Raw genomic sequence first — 19511 nt, 5'->3', positions numbered from 1 at the left:
ATAAACTTCCATGTGAAATAAAGGAGGAAAGAAATCTTAAGTTATTCAAAAATAAAATAAAAAACTATCTCTTAGAAACATCACCCTACAGCATAGAAGAATTTCTACAGCATATCTAAAACTACTTTCTCTGTCTCACCCATGTACATAATCAATTGGGCACAATATATCAACATGTATGAAACTTTAATTAATCTAATATGCATCCCATATATGTAATCTAGTGGATGTAATATATAGATATTTGAAACTCAATTATGCTGATCTAATCCCAAATGTGTAATCAAGGGTATGTAATATATATTTGTAACTCAATTATGCTGATCTGCATCCCATATATGTAATCTAGTGGATGTAATATACATTTGCAACTCAATTATGCTGATCTACATCCCAAATATGTTATCAAGAGTATGTAATATATATTTGTAACCATAACTGCTATATGCCATGTATGTAATCGAACCGATATGTAATAATATATACATGTAACTTTAATCATACTGCATCCCAAAAAAGTAATCAAGTGGATGTATTTGTACTGAAATCATGCTAATGTTATATGCAGTGGCGAAGCGTAGAGTTCCTAGCAGGGTAGGCACAGTAGTGCGATAATTTCCATTAGTTGCTTAAATCTGTAAAAAGAAAGGGAGGGGGGGGGGGCTATGTCATGGAGAGTGGTTCAATGTCTCTCCAGACCGCTTCTTTACTTGGCAGTGGCATGACGTTTTCAAAAGTGTTGTTACCGGCCATCAGCACGATAATTGTGTCTTAGACGTTCTCCCCCACCCACCAGATGTCATCGATCTAGATTTTTGTTCACTTCTGTTTTTTTTATTTGTTTGTATTTTTTCAACCCCTGATTTATGCACACACCTCCAGAAAGAACTACCAATCATGAGACATCGCGAAAATCCAACGAATAGTGCTCGAGCCCTGTTGTCAATTCTTCATCACTTTTTTCTAAATTTATTTATTTATTTTGCAATTGAGGTGAAAAGGGCTAGAAGAACCCCATAATTTTCGGGTTAGTCTGACGTTTGTGCCGTGAGCAGACGACAGAATTCCGCACTTTCAGCGACTGTCAGTTTGGTATGTTCTATTGCTGCCAACTTAGTTTTTGTAGCAAGACTTCCTCGCACCGAGGAAAACACCATTGTTATCTGTTGTCTAACTAAAGGAATGGTTGTAGTTAATTCCAGTCTTGGCTTTCTAGATAAATGAATTTCTGACACCTGTATGTGCAAGTAAACATAATTTAAATTTTGAATATTTTCGTCTCATTTGTTCTGATCTATGCTAATCGTGACGATGAGAATGTATGGAGAATGAATTAAAGATGACCAGGAAACATTGACATGACCACAATTAGGTCACCTGGCTTCGTAACGTGTTAGGATGACGACTACGGGGCTTTCAAGAAAAAAACATAAGTAAAGGTGACCTCTCTCATTCAGTGTGTATACTTCGCATCCTAGTTTGTTCTACCCCTTGTGTTAGTAGACACCCTTACGTGATAACAGAACATAGGATCCTTGTTTGGGACCCGGCAACACGACAGGTTACTATGTAACATATAAACAGGTTATAATAAATGTAGTTGCTTGAGAGAATAGAATCCCAATTTTAGGCGCAATTTAGTTCTTTTCTGCCAATCCAATGTGACAACACTGGCATGTTCCAGACCTGAAACAGACATGGCCCGCGCAATAACCCCATAACCCTCTTTGTCCTAAACCCAAAAAAAGTCTTCCCTTGCATTGTACTTTATTTGGCCGCCCTCTTCTCTTGTTATCCCTTCAGGGTAAACGAAACTGCCTACCTCTTCGCTTGTGTCGGCTGCATAAAAAAAATATCTGCTTGTAATATTTATTCAACGACAGTGTTAACGCATTAAATAACGTTTCAACAACTTTGAATTTTTAAAAATATTTTGCTGTCACTTGCCACTGCTACTTGCAAAGGAAAATATACTTGAAAACATTTTAGAAATAATTGTTATAAGAAGGAAACATGAAAGACCAAAAGTGGGTCCTACCTTACCGATGATTACTTCTTCACTCAATTAAGAACTCGATTGTTCTTGTTCTTGCATTTCAGTCCAGCACTTCTTGCATAAATCTGATCGCTGCACACGACACAAATCAAAAACAAAGCTCTACCGCCACGAACCTCGCACTCCGAGCCAAGCGCCAAGCTCCCTTCTAGCGTCGTGAGCAGGAGGCAAATTTTCCCAGAGGGTGAACGAGAGGGGAATCCCCGTTTACGATAAAAATAAATTATTCTATTCCCAGTGAAAGTAAAACTACTTTGTAAATATAAAACGTAACTATCATTTTAATTTACGTAATTTGGTATGAAGACTTACTTTACAAATATAAGTTCTTTGGACTTTCTGTTTACGCTACGGTGTTGGGTGAATCGACAAGACCATCAGCACTCTGACCAGAAAACGAAGTCAGAACTACAGTACTCCGTAATTTTCAATTTCACTTACACTTGTCGATGAAAGGAAGGAAAACCTAAGTTTCGTACAAAATATGGAGAATGTACAATGAAATAGAAGTCTCTCTGCACGAACACAGGCTAATGTTTATAAAAATGCCGGTACACCACAAATTTCCAACCCTGGCGGAAATGCAGTGTTGCTGATATGCTGTTCGTCCTAGTGGGTAACACCGGGAGGCCGGCCTCAGGAGCGCGTTATAACCCAGGGGTTTCCAACTGGCGGCCCGCGGGCCGCATGCGGCCCCCGTTGCCTTTTTCTGCGGCCCGCGACGCCAGTTTGCAAAATACCTTAATTTTATGTATTTTTATTAAAATACGTTCTTTTTTTACTAAAGGAACGGATGCTCTGTGAAAGAAGACAATATCACAGGTAGAATTTATTTTGCAGTCAATAATGATAATCAGAAGAATCTAAAGTGACGTAACTTTCTCTTCACACCAAGCACTCTATCCCTTCGCTATGTGGAATGAACTCTGCCGCTTCCGTGAAGGCTTCACTCTTTGTGTTTAGAAACAAACTGCAGAGAGGCGCTGTAGAGATCTGTTTTACTACGCACAAAGTACGAAGAGATTTCCAGTGTTCCAACTCGGATTGTACTGTGACTGATTGTTAAAGTTTGTGCAAATATCGAAATGAGCAATATCTCCAAAAAAACGTAAGATTGAAAATTAAAATAGCTTCTCTCCAACTTGAATTGCGTGATTTGCAAGGCGATGTGTTCCTTCAAACTAGGCAAGAAAAGGTTGCAGAATTTTTCGAATACCTTTCAAAAGAACGCTTTCCAAACCTTCGTAGTTTTGGGCAAAGAATGACATCGACGTTTGGCAGCACATACACGTGTGAAAGTATTTTTTCTTCAATGAAGTTCATCAAGAACCGCTACAGAAGCAGACTGGCAGATTCTTCACTGCTTCACCTTCTGAGACTTTCAAATACAGAAATTCAAATACAACTTTAATAAAAGAAGCAGATCGGGCTCAATTTTCACATTGAGCACTTACTATGAAGAATTCTTATTTGTATGGTGTGTCTTTAATTTGTTTCAATTCATCAATAAGTATTGGGTTTTTGTGAAGTAAATGGTAATTATACAATTTTGATTTGAAATTCCATTGTTTTATTGCCTCATTTTAGAAATTTAGCTCATTCGAAAGTTCTACATTTTCAGTTCAGTACTTACAATTATTGTAATTTTTAATCCTCCTCCCAAAAAAAATTCGGCCCGCCTATCAAATGCTGGATATAATTTTGGCCCTCGGACCTTTCGAAGTTGGAAACCACTGTTATAACCATACGTACAGTACTCGTAAGATTAGGCTTCCCGCATATACCACCGTAGGACGGAATGTGAAGAGAAGAGGCCCCAGCAAATGTGCCTCACTCCGTGGAAAGTTCGTATACTGACTGGACAGGGTTAGAATCTTTTTGTAATTATCATAAATGAAAATTCCAAACTTTTCCATTGCATTGCATGTGTTTTGACGAAATAAGTAAATACACATTTAAAAGAGTAATGGCGTGGGTAGGCCCGGCCTCCTGGCCTCATAGGACGCTTCGCCACTGGTTATATGTAACAAATGACGTGCTCTATACTGCTGCAGATAGAAATATCTACAATGTAGTCAACAGAACAAGAATAAATTACAATTACAATTACAATTTAATGTGACAGTGAAGTTGCGAGTGTGGAACTTTGATAGCTGCATGAAGCAGCCATGTTGCTTCGCAACTTCCAGTTTGGCTGGTAACTGCAAGAAGGAGTAGCAGTAAAGATAATCGCCACCAGAGTTCCAGTTACGAGCTAACTATACATTGAAAAACATAAGTTTTCACAAACTTCCAGTTACGTGCTACCATGAACTTAACTGACATTGAAAAACCGGCCCTAAGAAAAATGCTTACGTCTTTCTTTTAAGATTAGAAATAGATATTGCTTCGCATGTAGTGAACACAAAACAGTGGGTAGTGGGTAATCAACAAAAAGAAGATGATCGTGGGAACTGGGAAATAACAAGTTCTGAAAGATAGTAAAGTTGCTTTTGCTTGGCAAGCAATTTAGTTGCTATGCATCATCCTCTATCAAATGACGAAGCTAGATTCCTCATTAGCAATCTTCCTTTGTTTTGTCTTTGACCCTTTTTCCCACACAGCGAGCAAGGAAGAAGCGTTTGAGGGCTAATTTGTAATTCATGTGGAAATCGTCTTTGACTCTCATGTGAGGCTATTTTAAATAGTTTCACGTGAAACGCGGCTGTGACTCGAAGGAATGGTTGCAACATCGTTTCCCGCCATTATGTGCATTTGGATTTGCAGGAATGGTGAGAGAGGTTTTACCTAAGAGGTGCCTGTGCTGTAGCTTCGAATGGAAGATAGTTCTCAAGAGAGTGAGTTAAAAGTGTGTTCTCGTTTTTTAATGTGCTTTGCAACACGTTGGCCGCTATGTCTATTAGTAATATTTCTCTAAAGCCTGGTGCCTGGTGCCCCGTGGCATAGTGGTGCTACGACGCCAGGGGTCCAGGGTTCGAATCCCGACCTGGGCATGGGTGTTTGTGAATGTCCATTCATCAATTTCATCATTTTCATCACATCATCAGTCATCCCCATCTTCGCAAATTAGCTAAAAGTGGCACAAAAAGCGAAGTAAAATAGAGTAAATCAATCAATTCTAACCACTCTTAAATTTGTTTGAATAACCCTATCTTATAAATATTACAATGTAGGTGTGTGTATGTGTGTGTGGTAGTTTACCCTTCGAAATCTCATGTCGATTGGAGCACTTTTTTTGGTTCCCAACTTTGCCGTTGCTGTGACCGGTTCCTCGTTTTTCACGGTGCGAACACATGTGTGTGTGTGTGTGTGTACACACACACACATTATCAAAGTATGCATAGAGTAAAGAAAAGTGCTTTTATATTGAACATACATTTTCTCACGCAGTATAATTGCAGGTACCTTTAAAAAAATATGTGCTCAAAAGTAAAAAGCATGTTATAATTTGACCTTGTGAACTACAAACACATACCTCCCAAATTCTGTTCTCGAGTACTTTTACACGTTATACTTTATCCGAGGTCACATAGCTGTTTAATTTGAACAAGAACTACCTTTTTGGTAGTTCCTTGATTCGCACGTCCATGATTTTTGTTTGCATAAACAAAGTTCGAATCAATTCTTTCCGACCAATGACTGACCAAGATGTATACTTAATATCAAACAACATAAATATCATACAAACGAAGAAATCGTTCATTATTAAAATGCCAAACAAACACTTTTCGCCAATAAAATAATTAACACAATTATAATGGTGCATACTGTCGACTTCTGTGGCAGAGTGGTTAGCACAGCGCGCTACGACGCCAGAGATCCCGGTTTCGAATCCCGAGCTGGGCGTGGGTGTTCTTTGTCAGGTGTCTTCATCAATTTCATCACTCATCCTCATCTTCGCGATTAGTCAAAAGGGGCGGAAAAGCGTATTAAAATAAACCAAATCACTTAATCAATCTAACCTTTAGTGGTACAAGAGTCCATAGAAAGAACGGCTCAATTTGTTATTCTTTTTATTTGCTGTCGCTCTTCTGGCTTTTTGGCTAATTGCGACGGTGAGGATGAGTAATGATCAGATGAAATTGAAGAATGGGACGCTCACAAATAACATATTTACACAAACCTGGCAGCAGTGGCGGCGATTGGGTCCCAAAACGGGGGGGGGGGGGCAAAGTGACAAGACTAGGGGCAAACTAGGGGTCTAGGGGGCAAATGAGGTTTAGCACAGTGCGGGAGCAAAAGCCCCCCCCCCCTCAATCGCTGTCACTGCCTGGATTCGAACCCGCGAACTTCGGTGGCGATATCGAAAGTCGATCAATTAACGCTACCATCCACAATCACTGGCCGCGGTGGCTCAGTCTGTAACGCGTCTGACAACCATGCTAAAGGTCCCGTGTTCGATCCCCGGCCGGTTCAAATCCGGGAATTTTTCTAACGTTGGAAGCCGCCCCGGCGCCCACCCAGCGTCGAATGACATGGTTACCTGGGAAAAACCCTGGCGGGGTCAGGGGCGTGATGCTGATCACATCACCCCCACTCAAGACCAGGTCAAGAAAATGTGGGGCGTTACCTCCACACCCCCTGTACGCCTTCATGGCATAGTACTAAGCACAGGGGAGCACTTTACCTTTTTTATCCACAGAATCGGCCAAGTAGGTTCAAGGTTTTAGAGTAAGTTCAAATCAAATTTCTACTTTAATATTTCTATGCTATTCGTCACAGTGTACCAAGATGTAATCATATTATCATTATTATTTGTTACTATGTATTAATATTATATTTATTCGATTATCTTGCATATTAACGATGTTGTCGTGATTGTTAAATTCTCGTAAAAAAACTGGAAACTGTAGGAGGAAAAATATATAAAACTCAGTATATGAAGGATTCCTTGCCCTCATTAAGTACTATATGTGTGTATGGAGGAAGGAAGAAAGGCTTTATAGTATTTCTTGAGTTCCCTTCTCGCTCTCGACTCTAGTCTCCAAAATACATTAAATACTAATACCGCTTAAAATTTCCGAATACTGGATTGACCTCCCTGTACGTATACATCTTGGTCCTAGTCATTGGTCGGAAAGAATTGACTCGAACTTTGTTTATGCAAACAAAAATCATGGACGCGCGAATCCAGAAACTACCAAAAAGGTAGTTCTTGTTTAAATTAAACAGCTATGTGACCTCGGATTTAAAGTAAAACGTGTAAAAGTACTCGAGAATGGAATTTGGGAGGTATGTGCTTGTAGTTCACAAGGTCAAATTATAGCATGCTTTTTTTCTTTTGAGCACTTATTTTTTTCTAAGATACCTACAATTATACTGCGTGAGAAAATACATGAACACCTGCGACACGTAAGTATTGCTTCGTATTTTAAACATGAAAATATACAATTAATTTGATATTAATGCCAGAAACATACGTTGACCATACGAAAACAACTCCAGAACCCAATATTCAATGCAAGATCCAATTTCAATGTACTTCTTGTTCAGAAATATTGAGCTATTCCAGTAAATATGCGATATAGCCCGAGCAGATTTCTTCAAATTTACAGGAGAAACTACTTACTGAAATCAGTTTCTGTAGCATTGCCGAAGTTCTTCGAGGTATATTCTTTCGCGGAAACTGAAAACTTCACCATAGAATTCTGCAGAACAAGAAATAATCACTTTTTATGTACGGAACTTGCATTTTCTGTAAAGCGACAACATTATGCCGTTGTTTCCATTATGTACCTGCAGATGGCGCGAGCGTCGAAAGTCACGCGGTCTCGCCATTGTTTCCAAACGTGCCTTTTTTTTTACGAGAATTTTTTTTTTTAACTATGCTTACCTAACCTAACCCAACCTAACCTAACCTTGCCGGAAATGGTTTTTGGGGCTATCGTGAATGGTTTTTGGGGCTATCCGTCAATGGTTTGTGGGTAGGGTTACCAGATCGCTGTAAGGTAATTGTAGGACATGCTGTCCCAAAATGTAGGACATTAAGTCAAAATGTAGGACACAAAACATTCTCAATAAATAATACATATTTCTATAGAACACGTTAGAAAGTAGTTGAAAAATGACACTTTTCAGTTTTAAGAAATGAATTCTTAATGAATTTTTAAGTGCAAAATTTCAAAACTTTCAATCATACTAATAAATGCACCTCTTACTATATGATTTAAGTGGTACTTCTCAGAGGAGACAATTTTTATCAAAATCTCAGGTTTAGTCAAACTATATTTATATTAGAGTGGACAGTCAATTTGAAATTATAGGGGACCAGTACCAAACGAACATTTTACAGACTTTATGAAAAAAATAATTTCTCTCGTGAGTCTGTTGTGCTGATGGTAATGAAAGTACTCTCTCAACATTTGAATTATGACTTGTAATGGCAAACAAATATTCAGCAATTACAGTAATTTAAAATGGTTTGTGAAGTTTCATTTTGGATAGTTTTTAGTTCAATAACAGGGTGTCTACCAAAATAACACATCCAGAATTCTTGAATTTTTCTGGACTCTTCTAGACCTTTTCTTCGTTTTTCTGAACGTTTATTTATTCGACACCTACTTAGGTAAAGCTGGAAATTAGTAATCAAGAAAATAAATATTTATTTAATGAAAATCCCTACCAGAGGGACAGTTAAGATAAAAACTGAAGCTGAATTTAAGAAGAGAATCTGCTTTCTCGTATTAATGCACCCTGAACTGCATTTGGCAGACAAGCGAGGCTTTGGCGTCTGGACTCACAGCCAGTATAATCTTATGTGGGGCTTGTGTCAGTTGTCCCTGTATGTTTGTGACCGTCCCTTCATCCATCTTATGTTACCACCATTCATCTTCATCATCGCGATTATCCAAAAGGACAGAAAAAAGTGAAGTAAAATAAACTAAATCAACCAATCGGTCATTATGATAGCAAAAATTCTTGAGCACAAGAATAATTTATTGCCTTTTTATTGACTTCTTGACCTACTTCTTGATTTCTTTAATATTTCTTGACTATCATGACTTTCTTGACTGAGAGACACCCTGAATATCTTTCTTCTCTATACCTCTGCTTTACAATAAAATTATATTGAATATTGAATAACAATGGGCAACACCTTGTTCCATCAGTATAAACCCTAAGGCAAGAAATTCTGCTCAGGCATTGAAGAGTGACGTTATCAGAAAGTGGTCCCAAAACTTTGTTCATTAAGTGCTTCCGTTTTCCCGTTTGTTTAATAGCAGGACAAACTTTTTTCTTTTTGTGCAATGACTGAATCAAAATAAATTTCACCATTGAGTTTGGAAGCCCAGTCCATAGACTTGTAACTTGCATCATTTTTTTCTGTTACCTATTTTTATAATTAATATTATGTAACGCTCAAAATGTAGGACATTTATGATATTTTTCAAATTCCTCCCGGACACCGGACATATGGCTAAAATGTGGGACATGTCCGGGAAAATCCGGACGTCTGGTAACCCTATTTGTGGGGCTATCGTGAATGACGCGACGCGAGATGATCCATGACGAGTGCACGCCATATTGTCTGTTACCCAAGCGGAATGCTGGGTTTATGACTACTACCCCCTCCCTTGAGCACACCACTGGCGATAATCATAAGCTCATAATCATAACACTCTTCCCCCGGCCCTGACACATTCTTAACCCTAACCAGACTAACCCAGACACACTTTTAACCTTCCCAAGCACTTGTCATCCAAGTGTTTTAACCAACGTTCTTAGGGTTTTGAGAAGAGCTGGTTTTTTCCACTGTTCCTGAGGTAGTTTTAAGCTACCCCACATTCATTGAAGGGTACAAAATGGCCTGATGTTCCGACGCACCCAAATATTTTAATTCAATCAATCAATCTGACGAAGTGCCTACCCTTCCAGTGACACCACACTCGCCACTGTACGTGACATCACCTACTTGTGGAAATAAAAGTGATATTGGTTCTAGTTTCACACTGCAAAGACGAAACTTGGACTTAAATTGTACGAGATCTCTTCATGCAAAAGGGATCTAGCATATCACTTTACCTTAATCCATCGTCGTAGTAATGAAAGATTAGGTTAATTATTGTAATTATGCGTCAAGCACATACATGTCCGATAATAGAATTTTACATTTGTGTAGCAGGCCTAAAATGTGTGTAGAATTGAGCCGTAGGTGTGGAAAGTACAGAGAGCTGTCATTTTCTTCTTGTAGGAGAGTCATGAGATCTATGCAAGGGCTGCTGAAAATGCTGCCCGCAAAATTCCGCTCAGAACAGGCGAGAGTCCCTCAAGTGTACGTGAGCTACTACCTGGGCGCAGACTCCTCCATACCTGACATCAGAAGGCAACTGGAAAGATATGGACCTGGCAGCGTCGATCTGGAGCGAGATGAAACCACTGGGATTGCAAGGCTTTGTCTCAACCAACCGAACAGGAAAAATGCCTTGTCAGGTAAATCCAAGAGGTTCTAACTTACTGCATGACAACATTTGTCCGTTGCCAACCATTTCAAGGGATCTCTGCCGGATTGCCTACCTTCAGGCATTATACGCATTACAAGTTACTTTATTTTAAAAAATGACGCATTACCTTTACTTTACTCTACCTATTCGGATATGTTAATTTTTTAGTCCCTTAAATTTTAATAACACATCTTTCTATAATACATCACTTATTAGTTAGAATCATCTAACTTTGAAACTAGTTTACGTTGGGTAGTCAAAAAGTAATACCTTCTTCCCCCGTTACCTCCAGATCAAAGCAAAAATTACACGTATTGTAGCGTGAAGTCTGTATACTCAGTTCAGCTTCGTCACAATTACTTTCAACACCTTTACGCCATTGTTAAATGCAAGTTGGAAATGCAGTTTGGTAAATTCTTTAGATTGCTTTCATACCCATGACTTTACAACTGATTTAAGAGGCCAAAGCAGATAGAAATCTAGAAGGGCCTAATCAGGGTTACAAAGCGGATGATTGATTGATTTGGTGTTTTAAATTCACTTTACGCACAGTAAGGGTAATCGGGACTGGACCTACAGTTTAAGGTGGGATCCGAACCACTATGTGCCTCCACCAGGCATCGAACCCGGGACGCCTTGATTACAAGGCAACTACGAAAATGCGGATTATGCACTACGGATCACCCCATTTCGGCAATCGCCTGAATTGTGAAGAATGACGCGTGTGGTCGTCCATTATCGCGATGTATCCGTATGGAATGTTTTTTGTTGTTGTTTTTTGTCTCCTAAAGATGGATCTAATGAAAATCGGTAAGAATGGAAAAGATTGGATTGATCTTGCCCAGGATAGGGACAGATAGAATAAAGACTTGTGTTGCTGCAGTCATAAACCTTCGGGTTTGAGAAGACTAGAGAGTTAGTTATTCCCTTCTTCCTGATGGCCTCCTTCAGCTTCTTAAGTGAAATGACCAGTGGCGGTCCCTCCATGGAACAGAGGGAACAGGCTGTTCCCTCCTACTTACTGCGCTTTTGGGCTCGAAATCAACGTTTCCAAAAGTTAAGCCCCTATCACACGGAACTGGATTTCTAGTTGGAATGCCCTAGTTGGCGATGAACTGACTTTCTGGGTAGTAATCATGGCCGCCTGGCTGACTGCTTGACTGGTTTTGAGGAATAGGACATGTTCTAATTGCTACTAACTTTTTCGACTAGATTCTGTGGAACAGCCAATCAGAGCAAAGTTTGGCCATGTGAAGATAATCTGTGAGTTTGTAAAGTAGCCTTTTTTTGTCTGTGGTTTCCGAGTGCATACAGCACGAAAGGCATGTTTACAATTGAAAAAGCTAAAATATTCTTCCATAGGTGTATAGTAAACGTTGTAAAGTATGTATTTTATCAGCGCCGTTCTTCTCTACCTAAAACCATTTAATACGAAGCGATATTCCTCTCGGTTGAATAGTTATCGTATTTTAAAAGTTTGAAGTGATACGTTGTTTACATCTCGCGCGGCCGCCATTATGGGAACGAAAGACTATCGACAAGTACGGTATAACAAGTACCGTGTGAGGCGAAAACTAGCAAATGGATAGCCAGTCCAGCGTCAACTAGAGCAATGCAACTAGAAATCCAGTAATTTATTTTATTAAAAACATAAACTAACGTAACGTTTCAACCTTCTAGCAAGGTCTTCTTCAGACTCTGTATCAAGTACAAAAGTATAAATTACTGCCTTGGTCAGCATATTTAGTTTTTCATAATCATGGAAACAAGGCTTAATGGAGTTATAACTAGAAATCCAGTTCCGTGTGATAGGGGCTTAACACTGAAGAAAATCTTTCACCGTGGCTGGACGTTTGTTGACGTCATCTACCCCAACGCATCATGGTTCTCACCCCATGCTCTACCATGGTCTCTTAGTATCATGCCCTCTACTGTCTGAACCCGAGTATTTCCGACCAGGCGCGAAGGTAAACGATCCCCACGGCACCACGGAAGCTGAACACTCTAGCTGTTCCCTCAGAGAGATATTGCGGATTCGCTTTTCTTCCAGTTTTTGCTATGTGCTGAAGTTTAATCGCGTCACAAGTGATACATTTGAGTGTAGAAAGTCTATAACTTCTTAATCTCGTTGAGAACTTGCGTCTGACATTCATAACGAAGTGGAAAAATCTTCTACAGTCTAAGCGTCTGCTAAATGCCTTGGCTAAACGCTGGGAAATAGCTTCCGAGGGAACAGCTCACATCCACCTGTTCCACCAACCCCAAGACCAAAGTTTAAAGGCATGCAGTGGCAGGACAAGAAGCGAATGTTGCGAGTGTTGTATGATCGACCGGCTGAGGACGAAAGCCTTTAGTTCATTCAACTTTGCAGAAAATACAACAAACCAACACATATTCTAACTGAATTAAAAACTAAAACGAAATCATACACAGGGCATTTTCAAACGAATTACTACAACTCTGTAAAATTATTAACTGGATATTCTTCCAGTGGCAAATTATATTGTTGTCCTTGTTTGATCCTGAGAAGGGAGTCTGGAACAGGTCGGGTTTTGTCATATTAACAACTTCTACTAACAGGGTGGCTACTCACCGGGAATTTCTTGAATTCCGGGAATTATGCGTGAATTATTGGCTCCGGGAATTGTGCGTGAATTCAGCTTGAAATTTTCTCTGTAGACATGAAAAATTGCAACTTTTTAAAATCCCAATTCCATTGAATTTTTACATATTTATTAATGACCTGAAACAAGTTTTTCACAGTTCAGGTTTTATTTTTATTGAGGAAGGTAAATAAAGCTGCGTGGAAAATAAAACAGAATTCTCTCAATCCATTTGCTTTGTTAGTGTTCTTTGAAGAACAATCCATCTGATAGACTGAAGATTATTGCAAGATAAAATATCTTGAAGTTGATTAGGTAAATTTAAAATTCTTATAGAATTAACAATTTTTCGTAGATTACTATTTCCCGTAACATATGTGACTTGTGTTTGTAAATGTATTTATAGTCCAGAGTAGCAGTGGCGTGCCCAGGATTTTTGTAAGGGAGGGGTTACCTATACTTTTTCTCGGTAGTCCGCCCTCATTTTGTCATATTTTCCTACCATTGACGTCCTTTTTTTAGGAATATTGGGCCAAAGGGGGGTATAACCCCTACCAACCCCCCCTTGGGCACGCCACTGCCGAGTAGCTATGTGAAATGACAAATGTAAACTCCGCACCTTAAATTATATATATGTACCGTCCAAGTGAATTAGAATTATTGGATTCATTGGAATCGCACAAACCATATATTGTTAATATAAGTATTTGTTTGTGTGTATGTGTGTGGGTGGTGAGAGACTGTAAAACCTTAGTTTGAAATAGAGGAAACATCTGCTTGAATTTTTGTAAAGTTCGCTTTGAAAACCGGGAATTATACTTGAATTTTATGATGGTCCTACAGTAGCCACCCTGACTAATCTAGCGAACGTCATGAAAAACTCAACCATCTGTGTGCCATTATTGGATTGAGAAAGTTTGAATTACAAGAATACTCAACTCTATGAAAAAACGTCAACTTAATCTACGAATAAAGAGATGAAACAGGTCACGACAAAATATTATTTTCTTTCTCTGATGACTCATAAATTTATATTATCAAATTTTTCTTTGTTGCGCATCAACAATTTTATTTTTAATGTTTTCTTTATATTATATCACATTTGCTTTAAAATTATTATTGTCATATAATTTTAACGTGCCCCATGTTTGTCACTTCTGACATTTCAATAAGGGTTGAATTTTACTTGATCTATTGTATTATATTAAGACACCCATGTGATGGGGAGCAAGTGCAGGTGACCTGTTCCCCTGCCTGATTTATCACCGCACGCCACTGGAAATGACGTAGATCTCGCAGATGATTCTTTGACACCCACCCAAAAGTCAATTTGAATAATGACCTGTGTCTTATAGCATTGTTGCCATCACCTTCTGTGTTGATCTGGCAGACTTGATTTTCGTTTTTTGTTTGGAACGTTGAGATCCACTGTGGGATTCCTTGGACTAAAACTTAGTCTCTGGGTCCTGCAGGTAATGTCCACATCTCGTCCACATTATTGAAGAATGCCTGTTATTCAGCTTCAAATACATCCAGGAGATCTTGACACACCTCCATCCGCCTCTTCCGATTGTCAACTGTTAACTGTTTTGGAACACACTTAGCATAAACTTTGTGGTATCCCAATTCAGAAATCATCGCCTGGCATCAGCAACATTCTGAACTGTGATGCGTCTCTGTGATGATGTGACGGACTCCTCGGCTTATCTGGCATTTCGGTTTCTCTTCCTTGAAACATCTTTACCCATCGCCTCACATTCCTAATGCCCACTACAACATCCCCATAAGCCTTCTGCAGCTGAATATGGATGTCCTTAGTCAGCAACCCCCTTTCGTCAGAAATTCGATGACAGATTGTTGTTTTAGCTTCACACCCTTTCTTAAACAACTCAATCTTTAAAGGAACAGCAAGTAGAGTAAGGACACCTCTATAGCATCGTACTTATACATTCACAGTAATTGTGCTTGCTCAGAAATTACAAACATGGAGGCGTTATTTCTTCCATTCCCCTTTTACATAATAAGAGGGAACTTTCAGATACTAGAGCGTCTAATAATTCTATACAGTCAAGGATTGAGTAACAGATTTCAGCATTAGTTTTCTAGCATATCTGTTTCAATTACCAGAAATTAATCGTAAATATAATATAATGCTAGATACCGTAGTGTCTATCACACCTATATCAATACATACGGGAAGTTGAAAAGGTCACTGAAAACGGATAAAGCACGTTTTTTAACATTTTGTGATTTCGGGTATAGGAAGAAGTATGTAGGCATAGAAGTTGCCAGATCACTATAATCAAGGAAAGTTAAGCACTGCTGTTTCAACCAATCACATTAGCTCCATCTCCTGCCGCTGTGAAATAGGCAAAATTTTGCATTCAATTTGCTCAAACAAAAGATGATTGATTTAAGTTTTACCGTCATTCCATTGAGTCTTGTAGTAACAACACCATAGGAGAACTATGTATTTCAGTAAGTAAATTGATTTTTGAACTGTCATTTCAGGACGCATGATGGTCCACTTGGAAGCAGCCGTCTCCACATTGGAGCAGTGGAAGGAAGGCAAAGCCGTGATTCTGTACGGAAAGGATCATACGTTTTGCTCCGGTGGCGACCTGAAAACAGTCCGGCAAATATCGAACCCTGACGACGGCTATAGGATGGCCATATTCATGCAGAACGCCCTGACCCGTTTCTCGGCCCTGCCACTCATATCCGTGGCGCTGCTGGAAGGCCGCGCTCTCGGCGGTGGCGCTGAAGTAGCCTCGTCGTGCGACTTCCGGTTGTTCACTCCTGGAGCTCGCATGGGCTTCGTCCACGGGAAACTAGGAATATCGGCAGCTTGGGGAGGCGGAACGATGCTAACCCGAATAGTTGGCTACCAAAAGGCTCTGGACATGGCGCTGACGTGCACACAGCTGACTGCCGAAGAAGCGAAGCAGATCGGACTGGCGGACGACATCTTGAAAGGCGACGATCCGCTCGAAGAAGCCACCGAATGGATCGCGAAACATACGGAGGGAACACACGAGTTCATACGGGCAACTAAATCCATCATCTCAAGTGCTCGTCGATTAAGTTTCAAGGAATCGCTCGAAGTGGAGAAGAGATTCTTCGCGCCTCTTTGGGGTGGACCTGCCAACCAGGAAGCTTTGCAGATGAGTATCAAGCATCGCCTGTAGTGAAGATAGCTATTGATCCTGACCTTCAGAACAGAAAAATTCCTGTAGGTTCAGAGAGAAAAGACTGATCAGGAAGTTCCGTTCTCGAGTACAATAAAGTATTTACTCTGTTTTACATTAAGCTTTGTACATGTACTTAGTGCTGTGTTGTTGCTTCCTTATATATGATTCAGAAGAACAAGCTACATATGGTAATAGTTGCGCACCCTCAGGGCACAAATATCAAGCAGCACTGTATCTACTAGATGGCAGAACCTGTCACATGCGATTTACTTATTTTGGATTGGTCAAGAATCAAACACCTGAGAGAAGCCATCGATTTTTGACCAATCCGAACGCAAGGAACTAAATTGCTCCGACAAGCCCTGCCATCTTGTAGAGAAAAAAGAAAGTACTCATTCTATGGCCTGTATGTGATTCTATCGTATGCAACTTTTTTCTCTGTTCAGTCTGTATGCCTAATGGTTTAGCTCAAGCCACAGTTTGCACTATATTTCGTTCTTTTCTAAAGAATTTACACAAGTTAGTATTCAGTTGTATTTTAGTGATTATCCTCCGTTATTGTGCATATTTGCTTTTAATTTTTATTTAGAAGAGTAGACACGAAGTTTACATTCCAAAAGCATTTTATTTACTTTTAAAACATGCTCCTCCTACCTTAGCACTTACCCATCTTTATGATTTCTCTGGTAGAATATTTAGCGTAACCAGGGTTCCTAGATTCAAATATCGGATAAAGCTTACCGTGTGTCATCGAGTTTGTCCACGGCAATCTTTATTCCCATTATCAAAATTTTCATTCTTACGATTAGCCAAAAGTGGAAGAAAAGCGACGCTAAACAGCAATATGTTCATTCATCCCAACAGGAATTTATACAGAATTTTCCATCTGAAAGGGTAAGTTTGGAACCAAAAGTTGGTCATTTGTGAAAATTTTTAGGAGAGTGTTGAGTATATTTGGTGGGGGGAAAGGGGGCGGTTGTTGCAGTGTGTGGATAAATCACTGCTGATCCTCATCGTCACGATTAACATGGATACGTAGAAAAGCGACGTAGAATAACATAAGTAAAAACAGAAATAGACTATTAACGAACCAGAGACTCTTCCAATGCCAAATTACCTGCTAAAATCAAGTCTTGTTCATTTTGCTTGGGTTTTATCTTCAGTCTGTAACCAAACAAATCTCCTGCTTAAAACGACTATCAAGCCGGGGAAATAATTACTTCACGATTATGGAATATTAGAAGGATAGTAAAGAGAATGGAGTTTTGAGTACATATTTTGCTAAGAACGTCAACACTATCCATTCGTCGAAGCACGAATATGGCCTCGTCTTGTTCGCTGCACTTCTTGACACTAGCTGCAGTGCAGGTGTATCCCGGTTTCAGGCTGGTGCAAGGAAATGACGCTCAACCAAGTAGGTAGCAGCGTTCAAGTTGAGAAGATTCAACAAATGCCTGTCTGCTGCTTTAAATGTTAATTTGATTAGTTAGCACGCACCACGTGACCATACACCACTCTGTACACCGCTCCAGAACGTAATACAAACGGTGTAGACAGCAAATACACTGTTGACACCAACTCAACGAAGTAGCCGAGATGGTGTTGCACCGTGTAACAAACTAGACGCGTAGAGTCAAAAAGTGCAACGAACTAAATTAGACAGGCTACTGAAAACTCTTCTGATTCTGATTTTCGTTTCTTAAATCACAAGGATTGCCCCCAAATTTATCTACTAATCTGGCGATAAATGTTAAATCGACCTTTGTGTACCTATTGACACAAACACAGAACAACGAACTTTATATAGAGCAGGCCATTCCGATATAGACGGAAGGGAATTTGACAGCTGAGCAAACCAGTTCTCAAATTCCCCACACAACAGTTACTCATATCATTGACTCGAATGTTCGTCGAACACAATCAAGATATCTATTTGCATACATTTGCATGGTTTCGTAGTAGCAGTTCAAGTTCGTGGTAAGTGAAGAAACAACTAATTATAAAATTACAAGACTGAAGGACGCGGGAACGAAACAACCTTCACGAAGTTTCTCATTCGCTGGGCCAGTTTACTCAACCAAATCCTTTGAGGAAATCTCCATAAGAACTAATGAGGTTCCATCACAATGTTATGTGTAGAATAATTGCAACTCACACAGGTAAGTCTAATTTAATTATTGTTTCCTCCGTCAGGTGTTACTATCAAATATAGGTACATTACCTCTGTTACTAACTGACCAAACCATATAAAGCATCTATGTAGGTACTGACATAATATAGGTAGATTGTACAGTCATGGACACTTCTGGGTTGTAACCAGTGACGTACGCAAGGGGGGGTTACGGGGTTTAACCCCCCTTGAGCTTTTGAAATATTATGAAAAATTCTGTGGAAAACATTTAAAATGGCCGATTTACATGGCCGTATTTAGAGGGGGGGTTTCTAGGGTTCAACCCCCCCCCCCCGAAACTTCCGACATGTTGGATTAATGGAAGTTCAGAAACCAAAATCTGTAACAAATTTTCAATTTTTTCATCACAAAAATACAAGGAGACAATGTTGAAGCGATGGAGCTACAATTTTCATAAATTTGGAATTCTGAAACTTGAGTGAAACAGGATTTATTATCAGAATCGTAGCCCACCCGCGACCCCTCCATTATCACTTCTGTTGTCATCTTTCCAGTGTTGCTCCTGCGTCACAAGGAATATAGACTGAAGATTCCCTTATGATTGTCCCAAAATTCCCTTTCCAGCTTTTAAATTCCCTGTCCGATAAAGTCGAAAATCCCCCTTGATAGGAGTTTTCAGTTTCGTAGCGGATTACGTTCGCGAATGAGGTTACAATCCATGCACCAGGCTAAGTTTTTAAAAGGAATAATTGGTTCCACACTTTTCAAAATTCCGAACATTTAATTTTAAAGTGAAACAGCAAAAACTTTATGACTAAAATTTCCATCTAACTTTTAAAGCTCTTTCTTGAAGGTATCTAGAGTTTAATGACGAATTATAATAATAGTGCATTTCAGTACACACTGTATGAAAAAAAATTGAAAAAAAAAACATTAAAAAAAACTTGTGCTGGATATTCACTCCTCTTCTGGATTGAGTAAGCCCCCTCAAGGATATAACAATAATATAATAATAATTATTATTAGTATTATTAATATGGAATGAAATTGTTTCATTATTATGAAATTTTAATTATTAGTACAATTATT

At 39.3% G+C, this 19511-nt stretch overlaps 1 protein-coding gene across 5 annotated transcripts in view; it reads left to right on the top strand.

Moving 5' to 3' along the window:
• The window catches only part of LOC145980029 (ethylmalonyl-CoA decarboxylase-like), a 38224-nt gene extending 21815 nt beyond the window's left edge, over positions 1-16409 (top strand). The window contains exons 1-3 of one of the 5 annotated variants that reach the window (XM_083113003.1): positions 4763-4904; positions 10248-10486; positions 15612-16409. In XM_083113003.1, the coding sequence (XP_082969129.1) occupies positions 10255-10486; positions 15612-16288 (909 nt within the window). In that variant the 5' untranslated portion in view covers positions 4763-4904; positions 10248-10254 and the 3' untranslated portion in view covers positions 16289-16409. Of the gene's footprint in view, positions 1-4762; positions 4905-7150; positions 7289-7355; positions 7409-10247; positions 10487-15611 lie in introns of those variants that run through there. The other 4 variants (XM_083113002.1, XM_083113001.1, XM_083113000.1 and 1 more) reach the window with 4 other exon arrangements.
• Positions 16410-19511: the final 3102 nt, after the last annotated feature.

The sequence above is a fragment of the Lepisma saccharinum genome, chromosome 27 (assembly GCF_977018435.1).
Source record: "Lepisma saccharinum chromosome 27, izLepSacc3.1, whole genome shotgun sequence".
Classification (NCBI taxonomy): Eukaryota; Metazoa; Arthropoda; class Insecta; order Zygentoma; family Lepismatidae; genus Lepisma; species Lepisma saccharinum.
This window is presented reverse-complemented; position numbering and strand designations above follow the sequence as displayed.